General features: G+C 32.6%; 1 protein-coding gene across 10 annotated transcripts; it reads left to right on the top strand.

The window, feature by feature from the left end:
• Positions 1–6,925: 6,925 nt before the first annotated feature.
• Positions 6,926–20,905, top strand: LOC140987817 (28 kDa ribonucleoprotein, chloroplastic-like). Of its 10 annotated transcripts, none has more exons than XR_012177211.1 (6): positions 6,926–7,335; positions 7,435–7,533; positions 9,787–10,074; positions 11,070–11,136; positions 20,269–20,420; positions 20,654–20,905. XR_012177211.1 is itself a non-coding variant. In XM_073456487.1 (6 exons), the coding sequence occupies exons 1-5, from the start codon at positions 6,997–6,999 to the stop codon at positions 19,311–19,313; spliced, it is 855 nt and encodes a 284-aa protein (XP_073312588.1). In that variant the 5' UTR covers positions 6,926–6,996; the 3' UTR covers positions 19,314–19,325; positions 20,269–20,741. The 10 variants fall into 10 exon arrangements, 4 of the variants coding, with proteins under 4 accessions (XP_073312588.1, XP_073312589.1, XP_073312590.1 ...); XR_012177210.1 differs by having other exon boundaries at positions 20,269–20,431; XM_073456487.1 differs by adding an exon at positions 19,252–19,325 and having other exon boundaries at positions 20,269–20,741.
• The last annotated feature ends 746 nt before the right edge of the window (positions 20,906–21,651 follow it).

Here is a 21,651-nt window from a genome sequence, read left to right as displayed (position 1 = left end):
CTCGGCATGTCAGCAGATGTTCTTCAAATATCAGAATGCTCAAGGAGCAACTAGCTGGCTTAAGAAAGATCAGCTATGAGAATCCAACAATCTTGTCTAGCAACCTAAGCAATTCTGCTAGATAGTCCAGCCTGAGTAATCCAGCTAGATAGTCCAAACACATGTGAGAATTGTTATCACCGAACCGAAGCTATGATAAGTTCATCTACTGTAATACACCGATGATTGATGCAAATAATTTTATCCATAGAGGCATGTATTAGTTTTCAAGATGATGGAGAAGCAACTTATGTTTAAAATATACAGATATATGTAATAAAACCTGTCGGGGATATGATTATATACTTAAATTATCGAAATAAATTTTAAAAAAAAAATTTCACGCCCAGGGACGGGGTTGGTCGACACCGGCGTTGTTCTCAAATTTATATTCGAAAACAACAAGTCTCAGAAGTACAAAATTCAGAAATCAGTCTTTTATTCATAATACTGAATATTCATTGTCTGATACAAAGTCAAATAATAATGTTTTACAGCGGAAATGTAAAACAACAAGCCTCAGAAGTACAAAATTCAGAAACCAGCCTTTTTATTCATAATACTGAATATTCCATTGTCTGATACAAAATAAAATACTAATGTTTTACAGCGGAATTGTAAAACCAGACATAACAATGTCTCAATAGATACATCGGAAACATAACTTAGAAATTGAAAAACAACAGTCTTCTTCACCAGCCCCAGAAATGGTTCTGCTCTTCTTCTTCTAACAGTTCTTCCTCGTTCTTATCTGAGATGGGTTTGGTGGGTGAGTGATATGGTTGTCACTCAATAAGTGGGGGCGGGAATAACTCCCATTTTTCGAAATCAGTTTCAACAGAAACATTAATAAAAATAATATACAACACTCTTATTTTCAGAACATGAATCAGTATTCAGGAATCAGTATTCAGAACAGAAATCAAAAATTTAGCAAGTAAGCACTGAGCACGTTTGTGAATTTCATGGCTAAACTGATATTCGTCCCCTATATGTTCTCTCCTCTAAGGGGTGAGGCCAGTAATCAGTAATCAGAATTCAGTAATGTTCGGAATATATATTCCTACCATTAGTTCATTAGGTTTCAGTGCTTCAAAAATCAGATATCAGAAATAAAAAATATACATACTTTGCTTCAAAACAAAATTCATCAAACCGGTTTCAAGATATTTATACATAAGTCCACTTACAGTAATTTGCTAGAAGTTTCGGTTGAACTCTGCAAGTTGCTTGCTCTCGCTATTGGAATTTTCTGCTTGAGCAAAGGCACTTTCTTAACTCGAATTTCAAGTGATAAGTCAATAATTGGGTAACACCAATTCAGAGATTTGATGATGTTATTTATAGGCAAAATTCTGACTGTTAGCCTCCCAATTAATGGCCATAATCTGACATTATATGTCATTACAGCCTTTATTCCATAATAAATGCTTCAGTCACAAGTCATAAGCAGAATCAGTAGTTGTCTGCTGGAATCTCGCGCTACTGAACTCTTCTGCTGATGGATTCTATCTGCTGGAAAAATACTAACTTCTGAAATATCAGTTGCTGTTGGAATTGTTAGCTTCTGCTAAATGCTATCTGCTAGCTACTGCTGAAAATGTGGGTTCTCACAAATTTGATGATAAATTTGTTTGAGAAACTAAGCTAGTAGAGGAAATGTTGCAAGGGAAGGGGTGTATGTTTAAGGTATTTCTTGGACATTATTTTCACATTAATCAATGTGGCATTTGACTAATTCTTGGTATCTATTAAGTTTACGTCAATCGATGTGACATTTTCCTGATTCTTTTTTTTTTATTATGAAATGTAATCTGCTGTAATATTTTATGTAATTTCATGTTACATAAATACTTATAAGTAAGTAAAAAAAAAATTACTTATAGGTACTTATAACAATGTTAATCATATTCGACATCGACTTTCCAAGAATTTAAAATTAAGCCTTTCGAAAAAGGAAAACAAAAAAACAAAAAGAATTAAAGATTGAGGGCCAACTAGGCCAATTTGTATTTGTTTAGCGGAAAATATCACAAAAATTGGAGAAGAATATCTCGTTATCTATTGCTATTTCTTAAGTGAGAGACCTCATAAATAATTAATTTTGCGAAGCCTTTTTGTTATTTTAAACTTCCTCTCCTATATTAAAAGAATAAAACTTTTACAATTATTTAAAATAATTCGTATCATTTATTATTTAAAACTTATGGACGACGGGCTCACGGGTCAATTTTATGAAACGAATATTCTATATGGGTCATCCATGAAAAATTATTACTTTTATCTAAAATATATTAATTTTTATTGTAAATATGGACATGATTGATCCGTCTCACAAATAAAGATCCGTGAGACCGTCTTATGAAAGACGTACTCTTATTTTATTTCTCTCTTATATATATTTGTTTCAATTTAGTTTATATTGTAAACATTGAAAACATAAATTAAAATATATAAATTTATATTTTACACACGTATTTGTAAAAATATTAGTATTATAATTAAAATTTTACGATATTAATCACAAAAAAATAAAGAGATAAAAGGATATAAAAGTCAAAATGGGAATAGACTAGGGCAAGTGTGATCAAGTGATTAATGCCTTATTTCAAGGTGGGATTACGTTATTCTCAACCCAAAACAATTATACAACTTGCGGGGACCTCCTTCTAGACTAATATTGTCTCATCATGAATCAAATAAACTATTTGTGGAATTTTTATAATATTTATTTATTAATTTACTCGTATCAAAATAATAAACAAGAAATCGACGATGCCTGACCCAATGATTAAGGTTGCGGCTCTGATACTTGTTGGTCTCGGGTTTGAGTCTCGCTGATTGCTGCTAGTTTTTCTAATTTATTTAGGTAGAATTAGTCTTTTCTTTTTACTCTCTTTGTCTGAGATAAGCAAGTTTCGTGTCCACGTTCAGGTCCCGTCAGTAGTACGAATAGTTATATTATATTTTTGTAGTTTGAAACAATATCATACTTGTATTCTCAAAAAAATAAAAAATAAACAAGAAACGAGTTTGTTTACGAGAATTTGTTTATTGGTATTATTGATTTTTCCGTTAATACATTTTTATTTTTCTAATTTGTTTATGATTCTATTTTTCTAACTATAAAAAGTTACTAATTAATATTCCTTTTCATCATTTCTACGCTTAAATTGTTTTTGTTATCAAATATAAACATGTTCTAATTTTTTTTTTTAAAAAAAGACAAGAACCCATCTATTAATTAATTTATATATAAAACAATTTATTCAATAATAAATTGTTTTATTTGCTTCGGTCTACGAATGGGTCGTCATTACCAAATATTTTCTTGTCACCACAATAATAAAAAAAAATTATGTGAAAGAAATGTCTAATTAAAAATAATTGATCAAAATTGACTTCTATCTCTATTGTTAGAGAAGAAATTGTCAAGCAACATATTAAAAATATCATGATAAAATCAAATATAAGAAGACAAAATTTCAATAATTATAGCAATTTAATTAGGACCATTGCTTTTGGACAAAGTTTTAACGTACTTGCACAAGAGTTTCAATGAAGGTACCATTTTCTTTTATTTTAAAACTAAGTTTATGATGATTTATTGTCATATTATTAAAAGTTTGTACAACGAAAATTTTAAATTCTATATAACAGTTTAAATATCAACGACATTAGCCATGCAATACATATATTTCAGATATCCAATATTATCAGTTAATTGAGGTATTGTATCAATGTATCATTAAAAATCAAGGTTTTAAAAAGCGTGAAGCGCCCCGAAGTGCGGATGTCGAGCTCCAAGCTTTTTAAACTTAAGCGAGATTAGCACGAGCTTAAGTGTGAAAAAACGTTTTTTTATCTTTAGTGCAATTGTAATTATCTCAAACCAATAAATTGATAAAATAATACATAAATATGATAAATTTAAGTTTGATGCATTAATTCTCATATTTATAAAAACATAAAAATCTCAAAATTAAAATCTTTATTTGTTTTTGTAACTAGACCACATTAAAAAATCTTAAATATTTGTCAAATCATTGTCAGACACGCTTAATCATAATTAAAATTTATAAATAAACATCTAAATTATAAACCTAATTTATTATTTTAAAATAAAAAGACATAACTTCAAAATAAAAAAATTTAAAAATAAACAGATGCGATTAATTGTTCTTAAGTATGCTTAGTTAAATGTCTTAATTACGCTTAATTCGGTCAAATTATAGTTTGACAGCTTTTTTTCTTTTTTCTCCGAAGCGGGGCGTTTTTGTCGAGCTTCAAGCTTAAGCGAGCTTTTTAGAACACTGTTAAAAATAATATATTAACTTTTCTATTTTTCTTCAAAATTAGTTTGATCATATCATCGTTCCGAAGAAAAAAATATTTCATTTTAAAAAAATGAGGAATATAAATTTAACTAACAATTTGAAAAGAAATATCAGGAGGCTTCACATGAAGTTGATTTGGTTTATAAAAATGCTTTGTTTCGATTGATTTCTCACGCTAGCATTTATTAAAGCAATGTAAAATGCAGTAAATTATCTATAAATTAATAATGTTTAGATCATTAAATTTTATTCATTTAGGGAGATATTCATTAATGATAAATTAATTAAAAAAATTATTTTAAAGACTATTTTTTCGATTCAGTAAATATAAATTTAATAACATTACAAAATCAATGTTTATATCGTATTATTTGAATTAGTGAAAATTAAAATTCATGGTATGTATTTATAAAAATATGTGAGGGGTATTCATGTTTTTAATAACTAAATAAGACAAAATGTCTCATGTATATAAGTTTTAGTCATATATATTAATTAATTGAATCAATTATGGTTTGTAACTATATGTCGATAATCAATTTTGATCATTCTTCTTAAATCATGCAACTAAATGAAAATGTCATTGTTAAATTTTTATAATTACATTGTTAAAATTATAAAAAATTTAACAATCATATTAGTTGTTAAATTATATGATTTTGAGGAAAAAAAAACTAAAATTGATCATCGAATCATAGTTAGTTAAGGTCTAGATACATGACTAAAAATATCACACCTTAATACATACATGACTAAAATCGACATTTTTTCTATAAATAATATTAATTTTATTGAATAATCAAAGAAGCTTACGTATCGAAGAACTAAAGACCAAGATAGATAAGAAGGAATCGTCATATCCAAAAAAGTTTCAAGAGACTTAATACTTAGAAGTTCAATAATTACTTTAGGCTATGTTTGGTGTGTATGATAAGATAACTAATTGCATTGATGACAACACTCAAGGTAAGGATATATAATGTGTTGTGATAGATCATATTTTGTTTGCTAAGATTTTAATGAGTATGATAAATTTTATATTTTGTGTTGTTGAGACAAATATATATTCATTAAAAACCATGCTCCCAATCCATGGTGTCGATCCGATCATTAAACACTTAAAATGTTATGAGAGTGAATATTTTGTAAACAAGCCCAAAATTATTTGTAAAACCTCACATTCTTGTGTTTTATTATGTTCACTTGTAAATCGTCATACTCTGTGATATGCACGTTGAGTTGGAGCTTGCGTAAATCGTCATGTTATGTGATCGGGACGTTGTACTTGTTTCTGCTTCATATAAATCGTCTTACTGTGTGGTTTGAGTATTTCATTGAGTCCATAGATTGTAACTTGTCCCAGTGTATCAGATGTTGTCTACTGATGTCTTTCATGATTCTTGAGATAAGGAGATATGTGGAAGATATATATCTTTCGAACTTCTATAAACAAATGTTATGTCCTTTAACTTAAGGCAAAACTCATGTGAGACGGTCTCACGAGTCGTATTTTGTGAGACATATATCTTATTTGGGTCATCCATGAAAAAATATTAATTTTTATATTAAGAGTATTACTTTTTATTGTGAATATCGGTATGGTTGAACCGTCTCACAGATAAAGATTCGTGATACCGTCTCACAAGAGACCTACTCTTAGCTTAAAATATTTATATTACTGCTTTTATTCTTCCTTTGCTGATGATGTGATGATCTCAAAATTAATAAACTCAACCTACATTATTTCCCCCAAACAATTTGATAAAATACTTTAAATTAATGTATATCAAATAGATTAAAAAATTAACAACCTAAGATTTAAAATTTGTTTTGTCAAAGAACTTTTCACAAAAGGTCTATCCACCCCTCTAGACCACAATTCTTGTTAATTCGATCATAACATTATCTTATTAATTTTTTTAAAAAAAAGAGATTTTGATAATAAGATCTAAGTCATTTTTTTTTTTTTAAAATAGGCCTCTTTATTGTATAAAAAAAGTTGACCATATCTAATTGAATTACACCATTTTTTTAAAAATATAATATATCCCTACTTGATTAACTTGTTATTCATAGTCAAAAAAATTTGTATGGCCCAACACTCATTGGGCTTCAATCAATGTATTTATGAATTTGTTGGATCAAATTAATAAAGATGGACTTTTTGCTCCCCATTATGGGCCGGTTTACTCTTAATTTCTTTTTCTTTTTTTTTTTTTTTTTATAGAAAAATAATAATTAAAAAATCTATTGAGAGAGATGAAATTAAAATGTGTGTTGTTTTTATAATTCGTAAAAAAATTATAAAATTTTAATTTGAATAATAAATTATTATGATTTATTGTATAGACAAAAACTTGTCTGACACGGTCTCACGGATCGTATTTTGTAAGAGAATCTCTTATTTAGGTCATTCATGAAAAAATATTGCTTTTTATGCTAATAGTATTACTTTTTATTATGAATATCGATAAGGTTGAAGATTAGTGACATCGTTTCACACGAGAATTACTCATATTTATATATATATTTGGAATATATACATGTAGATTTTTCTGTGGATAAGTGGAAAAAAATTATTGGCATTTCTCTGACGTCTCAATTCCTCCGAGCTTTGGCTATGCCGGCAATGGAGTCGCCATTCTCCGTCGTCTCCTCGTACCCTTCAACTTCTCCAAAATTACTTCCACATTGGGAATCCCTATCTTCTGTAAGATTCCACGCAACCCCTTTTGTTCCCACAGTTTCCCTAAAGTTCCCTCTCCACAACCTCCATCTTCTTCCCGCCAAAAGAAATGGCTTTAGATTACAGTCCTCTGTACAAAGCGCGACTATCGAAGAAAAGGTTGAAAAATCCGATAGCAGAAGAAAGCTGTTTGTGCTGAATTTGCCCTGGTCTTTCTCCGTTGTTGATATAAAGAATTTGTTTGGTGAATGTGGTTCTGTTGCGGACGTTGAGGTAAGATATGGTTCTAAGTTTTACTGTATATGAATTTTCAGGGCCTGCCCCGGCGTATTTTTGGCTCATGGGTTTTTAATTTCTTGTATGAGAGTATAGATTATAAAGCAGAAAGATGGAAAGAACAGAGGATTTGCATTTGTGACAATGTCTTCTGGGGATGAGGCACAAGCTGCAATCGAGAAATTCGACTCTTATGTACGTTCATTTTTGGAACTTAAAATTACCTAAGCGTTCTTCTAGTTCAATTCTATTATTCGGTTATCTTTTATAGGCTATGTACGCATCATGATATATTGTTTGGATACATAATTGAGATGTTATAGTTTGTTGACATTAACCACTTAAATATTCAACAACCTACTAAATTCTTTTGATTATCAATACTGATATAAATTCGGCGTACCCTCTACTATATACGCGCTCTTCTGCAAGAGATTGCTGGGCTCTCTCTAAAGAGCCCATCATTTCCATCGAGAATCATAGGGAAGCAAGGTCGAAAAACACCTCACAAGGGATCACCACTGATCGAAATGACCGTCCCCCTGAACTGTCCCATAGCTTGATCCTGTTTACATAACAGATTATGGCATCTCGTTATATAAATTTCTCATTTTTAATTTAGAAGAAATAAATCGCAAGTGAAGATATTCCTCACGGTGTGAAGGCGAACAATATTATTCCTACAAGGGAATTTTTTATCCCTTTCTCCATTCAATTGAAGCCAGTGCAATTTATCTTATCTCTAGATCATAAAAATTGTTGAGACTTAGGAGAGTGTAGGCACAAGAAAGCTTGTTGATTGTGGCTGCTGCCGTGCTGCGTATGCAGGACAAGAATTAGATTGTGTTGTCACAAAAGAATCTGAAGTCCAAATAACATGCACATATAGTAGCCACCTATCAGAATTAACCTCTATTCTTTCTCTTATAGCACATGTTAGGTTATCATTGAGAATTTGATGCATAACAAGTTTTGTACTTTTGGAAACTTACTTCCTATAGTGGGAAAGCATTCATTTTTTGGGAGATTGATAAAAAATATCCATCCTTTTATGGTATTGTTTCCTTTCAATATATCCTAGAACGGGTATTTCATATTTTGAATAGTTCTTTGACCAACCTTTTGCAGAAGTGAAACAATTATCTTCCTTGCCTCCAGGTGTCCTAATGGTCCTCTTCTTTCTTCTTATTCCTCTACCTTGGTCCACCAGAACACTCTTAGATCATGGCTTCATTTGTCACACCCTACTCCTTGGTTGTGTATGGTGGATTTTAATTGAACGTGGAATAAAATTCATCATTGAGTAGGATTCTACTTAGCCCCATCCTTGTTTCTTTGTTTCCTTTTTAGAATGAAGCATTAGGACTCAGGTTATCAGCAGGTCCCGTTTCTGGATTTATTATTCATTTGATGATGTGTAGATGCAAAACTTTTGTTCAACAGCTAGAAAGATAACAAGGCGTTATAGGGACTGTACCCATCTTTGTACTTTGTCATATAGTCAGAGAAATAATTTGCTTATACAGTTACTTTAATATATTATTATATAAGCGATAAGCAGGAAGAATGAACTTTATCATTGTTCATGTGCTATTATCTTTAGAATACTCCTTTACAACCTCTCCTTTTGGCATAAACCATGATTTTTATGTTAAGACTTCATTTTTCACATATTAACCAATAACAAAACTAGCAGAAATTTGGGAGGCTAAAAAAATTTTAAGCTAGAAGAAAGTTCCTAATTCAACGTGTTAAAGGAGTTCAATATGTGATTCTTTGGTCACCCTTAAAAAGCAAATAAAATTTTCACCGGGATATAATTTGCCTCTGTAACTCATAATTCTATCATTTTGGACCTTTGGTGAACCATTTTTGTTTGTCCAGGATTTTTATACTTAGGAATATGTCATATTGAATTAATTTCTTTCATAATAATGCAATTCTTAAACCATCAGTTATGGTCTAAAATTGAAAAGCACTAATGTTGACAAAATACTGTTTGTACATGGCCTTTTAGTTACTTAAAACTAACTCTCTTTAAATATGTTGAACCATTATTAAGTGTTAATAGTTGTGTCCAAACGGGGAGCAATGCCCTCCTTTTGATGAACATGGGCTCTGAGTTTTAAACTGTATAAAACCATTAATCCATATGTTATGTAGAATGTTGTGTTATTTGTTGAACTAGTTAGTTCTGTTAATGAGTATTTTCAATATCAGTCACGTTAATGGTATCTCGAATTTCAAATTTCTCATTAACCTGAATCATTCTTGTTTTTATTAATTTTAACTGTTTACCCAATTGAAAGTCGACACATTTCATTTGTACTTATTACTGAAATTTCAGAGAGTTCATGACTACTACAAATAAGAAAAACAATATTTCTTCTCACTCCCTATCTCCTCTTGAACGACTGATCACACTATTTAAAATAATTTTATGGGCAGGAAGTATCCAGTAGGATCATTCGAGTGCAGTTTGCTAAGAGATTCAAGAGACCTTCTCCAACCCTTTCTGTACGTCCGCCTAGAGAGACAGTCCATAAACTTTATGTTTCAAATCTTGCGTGGAAAGTGAGATCCAACAGTCTACGGGAATTCATTTCCACCAGCTGCAATCCCTTATCAGTTAGAGTTGTGTTTGATAATCCTTCAGGAAAATCAGCTGGATATGGGTTTGTTTCATTTTCCACAAAGGAGGAAGCGGAATCTGCAATCTCTGTGTTAGATGGAAAGGTGACCAACTATCTTTAATACTTTTGCTCTTTCTTGGGCAAATTGCAATTATCACCACTGGAAAATATTAGAAAAACATAAAACTCTCTACATTGAATTAAAGTATTTTATAAATCAATGTTTAAAAAAAATCAGGTACTATTTTCCCGTTTGAAGGGGATTTTATGCCCGATTTTTAAAAGCATAGGGTTTAAAAGATCCTTAATTTCACAGAAGGGGTTATGTTTTTTTATATATTTTCACCGAGGTTCTAAATGCTCTTTTCCCTCTTTCTTTTATTTCTTATTACTTTCTACTTTCATTTTATGATATGATGCTTGTATCAATTTTTTAGCCAATTTAATGGTCCCACTGATGTAGTCCTTCGCTAGTTTGCACCATATGATGGATGCTGTTGGGGTTCTCCCAAAACCTTAACTATTAAGCATTGGAAATCAAAAAAACTTTTTGGTTTAGCGTCCTGGGTTAAACTGTTGCTTTCAAAATTTGTGCAATAAATAAAATTCAACACAGTACCTCGAGAATTACTTGTGTAATATTTTGTGTGTCGTCTCTTTTCAAACTGCATCTGTTGATTCTTTACCCATTTGTGCAATAGTAGGTTAACCAGTCCAGTGTTCACCATCCATATAGAATTTACCTCCATTTGATTGGCAGTAGATTGAATCTTTGTGAATAGCACATGCAAAATTATATTCTAAATATGGTCAAAACGATTCAAGGATTAAGCATGACATGCGATACAAGGATTGCTGGGAAAATCTTGCCAGAGACCTTTACTGAAATCGAGGGGGCAGGGGTGCTAGGGTTCGGTATACCTAAGCAGTCCCATATATATTTGTACTTAATGACTTTATTAGAATGAATCATATTTCACCCTAAAAACTTATCAAGAATCATTCTTTATGTCATTCATCCTTTAGTGCCGAGGTTCCTACTTTCATAAACCGTGGATCGAGGTTTGTTTTCATACCTTGGTTCTGACCTTATTATAGGCAATGAGTCAAGGTTTCATATTGCATACCACACGATTCTTGTCTCATTTATGGACAACAGGTCGAGGTATGAATAAAACTTAAACTCTTACCTGACCCGACCTATACACGAAATTTAACGGGTTGTATCCATATAAACCGTTATACAATTATATATATACTATATTTTGACATATTTAATTTTTTATTATTACATTAGTAACAAAAAATAAACAAAGAAGTTCAAGTTTTATTGTTTTATTAAAAAATCAACTCAATCAAATTAATTGGTCAACACATTCTTCTTTAAGTACTTTCTTATCGTCAATTATTGTATGACATGCTCATATTTTTTTTATGCTTATATATAAATAAATAAGAAGAATGATATAAAATTTGTTAAATAGTATAGCTTACTATATATTATTATAAAAGTATAGTTAAAAGTATATTTACAGTTTGCATCTTTCTGGGTTTTACAAATATAAAGCACACAGATAGATTGTCTAAATATATTATACATATATATTATAGAATTTATCGAACAAGATATAAAAAACAGAGAGAAGTTTTTTCACTCTTATTTCATTTATTATTCAGTCTAATGCATACATTTAAACAAACAAAGAAGACATAATTTAATTATATCATAACTCAAATTAAATCAAATCTATATCTAAACAAATTTTATTTTAGTAGGGATATATTTATAAACACTCCTCAAGTTGATGCGAAGATATCTATCATCCCCGACTCGCTAACTTGATCTTTAAATAGTAGTCTTGGAAGCCCCCCTTGGTTAGGATAACCGCAACCTGCAACGTAGTTGGAACAAATGGAGTACAAATGGCTCCTTACTCAAGTTTCTCCTTTATGAGGTGCTTCAATTTTAATGTGCTTGGGTCTATCATGTAGAGCTGGATTATGCTCAACGGTAATACCAACTTTATTATCACAATATAGCGTCATTGGATACTTCACTTTCTTCGTTAAAACATCCGCTTTTGCACTCCTTCTGACAACTACACTTTTTTCTTACTCCTCCAGTTTACCAAGTTGCCCCATATGAAAGTGCAATATCCTGAGGTTGACCTTCTGTTTGATGCTCACAACGAAAGCAATGTCTAGTCGTGTATGAGATAAATAGATCAATCTCCCAATTAATCATTGATACCTTACTTTATACATGTGAGTATCATCTTTATTTATCCTAGTTTACCATTTACCTCTGTTGGAGTATCTGAAGGCTTGCATCCACTCATCCCAGTTTCCTCTAGGAGATCCAGAATGTACTTGATGAGACACCACAATTCCTTTCTTAGATCTCGCTATTTCCATCCCAAGTAAGTACTTCAAATGTCTCAGATCTTTGATTTCAAATTCTTCGGCCTAGCTTTTCTTCAATATTCATCTCCTCGATATCATCTCCTATTAATATTATGTCATCAACGTACACAATCAGTACCGAGATCCTATCGGTGGACAATGTCTTTGTGAACAAAGTATGGTCTGATTGACCCTGATTGTATCCCCATCTTTTAACGAACTTTGAGAATCTCTCGAGATTGTTTTAATCCATGTAGAGATATTTTCAGCCTACTCATCTTTGACCCAAACTGATCGGTAAAGCCAAGAGGAGGCTCCATATAGACTTCTTCTTTGAAATCAGTAGAGGCAGTCTTCACATCGAGTTGGTTTAGAGGCCAGTCAAGATTCGCTACAATAAATAATGTAACTCGAATAGTATTCAATCTTGCCACTGGAGAGAAAGTCTCATCAACTCCATATGTTTGGGTGAACCAATTGGCAACAAAGCGTGCTTTATACCTTTCCAATGAGCCATCTGAATTGTATTTGGTAGTGAAAACCCATTTACACCCCCTAGATTTTCCTTTGGGCAGTTCAACCATCTCCCAAGTGTAGTTTTTCTCTTGAGCTCTCATTTCTTCAGAGACCGCTTCCTTCCGCTCAGGTATTGTTAGAGCTTCCTGTATATTATTTGGAATCCTAACAAAATCTTTTTGAGAAGCAAAGAAGGCGGGTGATAAATTTTTTTAAGTTACAAAATTAGACAGTGGGTGAATGGCAGATGATCGAACACCTTTCCTTGGAGCAATAGGAAAGTCGATGATATTTGAGAGGGGTTCAGTTGGGCATACCTTGACTCGAATCATCAGGATCTGTTGACGTGAGATTGTGCGTCTCTTGATTTGGCGCTAGATCTGATTCATGGCTTTGTGGTAGGATATTGTCTCCTCTTTCTTGTGCCATTTCTTTCCTTATATAAACTTGACCCTTGAAGTGTTTCTCATTCATTTCTATTGTATCAAACGGTGTAACAGAATTATTAGGGGTTTCAAATTCAAATGTTAGGTCTGAGTTATTTTGGCATTCATCTTCATCGGACTTAGACTCCCCCTGAAGATGAGTGTCATAGTACGACGTACCTTAAAAAAAGTGACACCCATAGAGACAAACATCCGTTTTGACAAAAAAAACATCTGTTTTGACTCAGAATCAAAGCAGTTAAACCCCCGTTGATTAGATGGATACCCAACAAAAATGCACCTATGAGACTCGGGATCTAGTTTAGATTTGTTAGGATCTAGTTTAGATTTGTTAGGATCTTGATGATGCACAAAGACTAGAATTCCAAATATTTTAAGGGGAATTTATGTGAGAAGTCTAGTATTAGGAAAACATTTTAGAAATATGCTAATGGGAGATTGAAATTTCAAAATACATGATGGTAGACGATTTATTAACACCCTTGTGTTTCATAAATCAAAATACATTTAATTCATGTTTTTTATTAAATCTCAAGCACATTTACCTCATTTGCAAGGGTTTTTATGTCTGATTTTTAAGGGTTTTAAATGCTAGTTGTTGGGTTTTTTTAGTTTTTAAAATTTTTATAGAGGGTGCTGATGCAATTTGCCCATGTCTATATTTAACCCGATAGCTTCAACTTTAGACCTAATGGGCTTAAAATTAACTTATACCACCCCCTTAAGTGGGCCTGAAAAATACATCTAATAAACTAAATATTACAATCAACTCAATCATGATAACAAATTTTTAGTAACCCAACTACCTTTAAAGACTTGAAACAATTCAATTGGTTTGCTCTTGAACTTGAAGTAGACTAAACATTCAAAGGCTCTTTGATTGCATCAAACCCGGTAGTTCCTTGACCATTGTGTGTGGTAAGAAACTTATCGATGGGTTGTTAACTTCCCAGCTTGTACCTTTATGATGGGTCCACTCGGGATGATAGTGATTGCATCATTATCTCTTCAATCTGCTTGTTGTTCATCATGCATATCTGGTCCTATGTCATTCTCTCTTCCCTTAAGGTTGCGTTTAATGGGGTTGATGGAACTGGATAGGATAAATAATGTATTATTAAAATATTGAGTAGGATGTGGTATAATATTTAATTAATGATAGTATGTTTGTTTGGTTTGATTGATTCAATTTGGGCTAAGATGAAAAAATACAATTTTGTCATTTTAATTAATAAATATAAATAAAATAGAGATATGAAAGAAAATGTTGTAATTTTTAATTAAATGACTTGATTGTTGTGTGATAAGTAAATAATGATTTGATTGATTAGAGATAAATAATCAATATGCAAATTTGCACCAAAGAGAAATAATCCACTTTTATCCATCAAACCAAACATAACCTAAAAGGATTTGTCCTTAAATCACGATCTACATACAAGGAAGAATAATGTTAAAATTAGCACTTATATTATACTCACTTGGAAGATCCAATATGTATGGTTTGTTGTTGATCTTATCATTGTTGTCAAAAGCGCTCGCCTCGGCCTCTTAGGCGCAAAGCGACTCGAGGCGCAAGGCTTGCGCTTCATGGAACTCCGAAGCGCAGCAAGTCTGTGAAGCGAACGCTTTTGTGCACTTCATAGAAGCATCACACACCTTTTTTTAAAGCTTTGGCAGACTAAAATAAGTGCGATTTTAAGTCTGCTTAAAAAATTAACAAAAATGTTAAGCCCCTAAACCCTCCGGCCTGCTGTCTTGCTTCTCAGTTCTCACCACCAGCCTCCGCCTCTCCCTGCCTCGCCTTTGGCTTGCTGCCCCACCTCTGGTCCACCGTCCCAACCGTGTTCCCACTTTCCCTCCAATCCTCTTTGCTGCCCAAAATTGGTAAAACACTAATCTTATGAATTTCTGTAAAACAAAATTAACTGTTTTGTTTTGTTTTTTTAATAAGTAATTGTTATTGCTTTTTCAGTTGTTAAACTTATCAAATACAACAGTTCCACTAAATCGAAAGAATATTTCTTGGAATTATGCAACACTTTTGGATCCTAAAAATCCAAATATTGTATGTTGTTTTTGTGATAAAATAATAAATGATGGGATTTATCGACACAAGCTACATTTAGTAAGGGCGATAGAAATGTGAAAGCATGTCCGAAATGTAAGGAGCATGTTATAGAAGAAATTAAAGAGTTCATGCAAAAAAGAGTAATTTGAAGAACCAAACTAATCTTGTTGATGAATAAGATATTGATCTTGATGAGGAAACTGAGGAAGAAGATACCGATGGATACAAATCAAGCGATGGAGCTTATGGCGAAAATTTGGAAAATGAAGATGGACATGAAGATGACTATGATTTTAATATTTGATATTTCATCTATACATTTTCAAAGATTATTGATCTTATTTTTATTTTTTTGAGAATATTTTTTTTTGCGCTTCTGTTCTGTGAAACATGCGCTTTGTTTTGCGCTTTAAGCCCAGAAAATTTATCGCATTTTTGCACCTCGGCTATCGACAACTCTGGATCTTATCAAGAATCTGAAAGTGACCATCTTCTTGCATTGGAAAATACCCGATTCATGTATTATTGAGTTCGTTTTCTCAATTTGTTGACGAATTTGATCGTGTAATTTCTCACAAGCTCAGCTTTCTTCTTACCATCAAGACTAGTCTATTTGGTTTCTTGTAGTGGTACCAAATACACAGGAGTGAGAGGGTCAAAATGGAGTTTGCTTATAATAAGAGTATTCACTCGGCGACAACGCTCCCCATTTGAGAGGGTCAGAACTATACTTATACTTCAAATGGGGAGCGTTGTCGCCGAGTGAATACTCTTATTATAAGCAAACTCCATATGAGGCATACACGCCTATGAATTCTTCAAATTCCTTTGAGTTATGACACAATAAAGTTGTTAGGGTTTGATTTACCACCTTTGAGTTACTTTACGCTGTCTTCCAAAAGTAATATCTTAATACCCCTATCAGAAGCAATAGTGAGTGACACATCGTGCAATCATACAACCTCTCGAAAGTACAAATCTGCAAGTGACATGGGTTGAAATGTGCCATCTAGAAAACCTGTCAATGACAACAAAAATAGAATCGTGCTTCCAAAAAGGCAGGGGTGTGTACACTTCGTAAGATACCCTAGACTTTGTATCTTTCTACAAGTGACACTATGCTCACACATGCTCTCCTGATATGAGGCCAGAAAAAGTGCTCACGCAGCATATGTAAGGTCTCGTGACCCCAAAATGCCCTATAAGTCCTCCACCACGACTCTCGTACCAATAACTCTCTCAAAGAATTTTGTGGCACAAAATCTAATCTTATGAAACAAAAATCCCTCCTGCCTGTAAATCTTACCAAAAGTCGCCTTCTCACAGCCCCAAATATATTAGGGGAAAAACATATTCATTAGCATATAAATTATTTAATAAAACTTGGGACAAGCAGTTTAATATTCATAGGATCAAGGTAATCCGGCAAAATAAGGCGTTGACAACAACATTCTCGTTCCCTTGTTTATCCTGATCACATGAGGAAAAACTCTTAACAATTTGTATGACGTTCACTCATATTTTCTTGCCCCTTCAAATACTTCAATGACTCGTGATCAGGTGGATGGCAAACTTCTTTGACCAAAGATAAGGTTGTCGTGTCTGCAATGTCCTGACCAATGCTGACATTTCCTTGTCATATGTTGGGTAGTTCAAGGCTGTCCAGTTTGGCTTGTCAATAAAGTATGCTATAGGCTGCTTTTCCTCATCAAGCCAGCTTCTATACCATATTAGATGCATCAACTTCAATTTCAAAATTTTTAGAAAAACCAGGCATTGCAAGGAATGGCGTACAACTCAAATTTTCCTCCATCACTGTTCCTTCTACCATTTAAACCCTAGTAATTTTTATTATTTCAATTAATGATGCTACAAATTTAAAAAAATCTTTAGAAAACCTGCTATAGAAGCTCGTGAAGCCATGAAGACGCCTAACTTCAGGTACAGACTTACGTGTAAGCCAATTTATGGTGTGCCTTACCTTTCTTCTCATATACTTCCACCCCGCTAGCTGACACTACATGACCTGAGAAAATCACTTGTCCCATGCAAAACACAAAATTCTTTAGGTTTGCATGCAACTTTTCTTTCTGTAAAAGCTTCCATCACCTGACTAACATGCGTTTTATGGATCTCTAAACTAATGGTGTAAACAAGAATGTCATTGAAGTACACCAATACGATTCTACCAATGAATGCACTCAGAACATGATTTCATAAGCCCATAAATGTGCTAGGTGTGTTAGTTAAGCCGAAAGACATCATTAACCAATCATACTAAGCATGATTTGTTTTTAACTTTTTCCACTCGTCTCCTTCATGCATGCTATTTGATATCATTTTCAAATTAATCATAGAAAACACATCATGCAATTCAACAAGCATATCATTTAAATAAGGAATAAGATGACATTACTTTGCAACAAAACCATACAATCAATGCACATCCTCCACGTTCCATCCATTTTGTTTACAGGTAGCACAGATAAGTACAAGCTCTCAAACCTTTCTTGATGTACCATGTCTACATTAACTCATTACTTTCCACTACAACATCTTGGTCTCCTCAGGGTTGGTCCCATGGGCTAGTCAATTAGGAATCGAAGTTCTTGAAATGAAATCAATTTGGTGCTCAATTCGCCTAATTGGCGATAAACTGCTAGAACTCCTCTCGGAAAACTTCATCATATGCTTGGAAGACAACACGAAAATTAGGCAAAGAATCATTAGGCTCGTCAATGGTTACATAAACCTCCTTGTAAATAAGTACAATTCATCTTGTGTCACGAGAATGATGATGTATGAAATGTTGCGGAGTTATGCTTTCGAGAGGTTGTTTTTTACACGGTGTGCTGTGGACTATTGTTCCCAGTAAGAACATCAGCTTTTTGTCTTATTTTTGAAGACATTTTAGGATTAAACTTGGTACCGAACTTCTATTTTTAACCACATGCCATCCTTAGACAGATGGTCAGAAGGAGGTGGTAATCTGAAGCTTGACAATTTTATTGTATGCCGTAATTTAATGGAATTTGAAGAATTGGGAGGAGTGTATTCCACATGTGATGTTTAAAGGAGTGCTCGTTTAGCTACACAACACTCACATTTGAGGCCATGTCTGGTTTTTACAGATTTTGCTGTCAATGCCAAAAAATGAAGACACTGGTTTTGATGGTAAAAAGAAAGTTTAGTTTGTGAGAAAATTATATGAGCAAGTTTGTTATCAGATTGAGAATTTAACTCAGCGGTACATGAATAAGGCAAATAAAGGTCGTAATAAGGGGGTATATGAACCAGGAAATTGGGTGTTGTTGCACACGAGGAAGGAGCTTTTTCTGATGCAAGGAAGGTCAAAGCTGCAACTGTGAGGAGATGTTGATTTTCAGATTCTTGCTAAGATGAATGAATGTGCATACAGTTTAGATCTTCTAGGTAAGTATAATGTAAGTGCTACTATTAATGTTGTTGATCTTTCTATTTGTTGTGAATACTGATTTGAGAATAAATCTTCCTGAGAGAAGGGATTTTGATGGAGGACCACATGTGCATGAGAATAAGGAGTGGTTTGGGATAAAGATGTAGTTCTTATCATCCCGAGTGGAGCTAGCATTAGCCATGAACTAGTACTACGCACAAAAAACTACATGATTTGATGTAAGCTAATGGCACTCCTTTAAATGTAATTGGGCTAGTAAAAACTTTGGTTGTCATGATTGGGTTGCAATTTGCATATAATATTTTAATGACGCACTTTCATTCTTGTATTTATTTATATTATATACTTTAAATATATGCTTGTAGGCCTATTTAAAAGGATTTATGTATTTTAAATATGTGCTTGTAGGCTCATTTAAAGAGATAGTACAGGCTTGTTTTAAGCCCATTAAGTCTAAGTTGAAGCCCTGAGGTCATATATAGGTATACCTTGTACTAACTTTTTGAATGTTGAACTAATTTTTTCCAAAAGTCGAGTTTTTCTCACACATTTTTCTTATTCTTAAAGATTAATTATGAAATTATCAAGGAATTACATTTGTGGTGGTGTTCAAGGATACAAACTGGAATGGCTTACAGAAAGCTTTAGGAAAAGAGTATCATACATGTTATAGGAAAATCTTTCAATGAATGATTTGGTGTTCAAGGAACTTCATTCCTATAAGAAACTCTTTTCCTATAACACACATGCATGATTATCATGATAAAATATTGTCAAAAGAAATGTATCATTGATTAAATAAAGAAGAATGCATTATAGAAAGATGTCAAAATTCAATAACCAACAATTGGTTTGATACACACTTACTCTACCTATGTATTTCAGACTTTTTGCTCCATGAATATGCTGCAAAAATGAAGTTTCCGCACAAACTAGACATAGATTAACGAAGGTGGCTGAGGTAGAAGTTGCGCGTTGAGAAATAAAGCTAAAGCTTTAAATTGAAGTAACCGAATCATATTTATCTGTAAGTGTAAGTAAATGCAAAAGATTATAAAAACGTATAGGGAATTTAAAATGTAAGAGAGTCAAAATACCTAGCCATCATCCATCTTGTGCTTCCACATTTCGATTATGGATTACATAGATGTATCCAAATACCAGCTTTGCCCTTTATGGATGCAGCTTTTAATGGTTTGAGGTTTAAGATGAAGTTGAATTTAGGATTTTCATTTATGTTTACACTAAAAAGAACAATGAATAATTTGTATCATGCTATTTCTTAATACCATCAGCGAATTCAGATAAGTGACTAATTGCTGAAAAAAAAATAGTCATTCCAGCAGATGGTACACAAAGTACCGATTATTTTTACATTATAATTTTTGTATTGACAACTTTCTTTCATCAAAACCTTTCATGCAGGAGCTATTGGGGAGACCAATTCGTTTGAAATTCAGTGAAAAGCATGCTAATGCATCCGAAAGCACAGAAACATCCAGTGAAGAACTTGAAAAGTTTTAGTTCAGAGGCAAGCTCTTGAGATGATTTTCGTATGTAAATGGAGGCAAAAAGAAGTAAGAAAATGGTATTTTTTCGATCTTTGACATACTAGATGCAATACCATTTAGTCGACTTGTTTGCATATGTCATGCTCGACTCATTTTGATTGGTATGAATTTTAGATTCCAGTTTGGTACTGAGTACACAACTCTTTCTTCGTCCTCGACATGTTTTACTTTGAGAGTTTCTTTTCCGGTGGTTTCGGCTTCTAAACGGGTTTCGCTTGTCTTTTGACTTCATTTTATAGTGTGCAAGTGGCAAACATTACCGAGTCAGAGAGATGATCGCCGTTTACTCACAGAAATATGCTTTCGTCGCCCTTTAAGGTTTAGAGTTCTATTCTCCTTTGAAAAAAATCCTAGTTCTGTGGCTGAAATTACCTCCATTTTCATATCCAGTCTAGAATAAAAGTTTGGATATCATATGGATTGATTCTTTTGTTAATTTTTTTGAGAGATTCTTTTGTTATTTATATAATCGCCGGATGAGTGCTTTTTTATCAGTATATATATATATGCCGGATGAGTGCTTTTTTATCAGTATAATAGTTTACCATACCTGGTCTTATTTGTTTGAACGTTGTATGGTTTTTCTGAATTTGAAATTCTTTTAAACAAAATTTTTTTTTACTACAATTCGTATGATCAGACAAGCCATAATCATGCTAGAAACCCGNAAAGAATTATGTGACAATTTTGAAATTAAGGTACAAATGTCAGGTACCCGTGCCCACATGGTGAATTCGTATTTTCTGACTCACATTTCAAATTGAGTAGATCTCTTCCGAAACGGTTTCACGATTCAATTCTACTCATATTTACAGTAAAAAGTAATGTTTTTGGCATAAAAAGTAATGTTTTTTCATTAGTTATCAAAATAAAATATTTGTCTCACAAAATTAACATGTGAGACTGTCTTACATGAGTTTTTATGTTTCAATTTTGCATCACAAAAGCTCCAATAAAAAGTGGAGTTTGACTTTTTGCCATGTATAAGTTATACGTAAAGAATATTGCATAGTGGATAAATTTATAGACAGATGATGGTTGTCAAATTAAATATATAATTATGTTACATATATACCATTTATTAATATTATTACATATATTACAAAATTATACCAATAACTCTCGATATATTAATCCCTTGCTCTCAACTACGCAACACATGAGGTGGAATATATAATGAATATGTAAGGGATTAATATATCGAGATTATTTCTCCCTCTATTACATTATCATTAGA

This window comes from Primulina huaijiensis, chromosome 11, assembly GCF_012295235.1.
Source record: "Primulina huaijiensis isolate GDHJ02 chromosome 11, ASM1229523v2, whole genome shotgun sequence".
NCBI classification, from domain to species: domain Eukaryota; kingdom Viridiplantae; phylum Streptophyta; class Magnoliopsida; order Lamiales; family Gesneriaceae; genus Primulina; species Primulina huaijiensis.
This window is presented reverse-complemented; position numbering and strand designations above follow the sequence as displayed.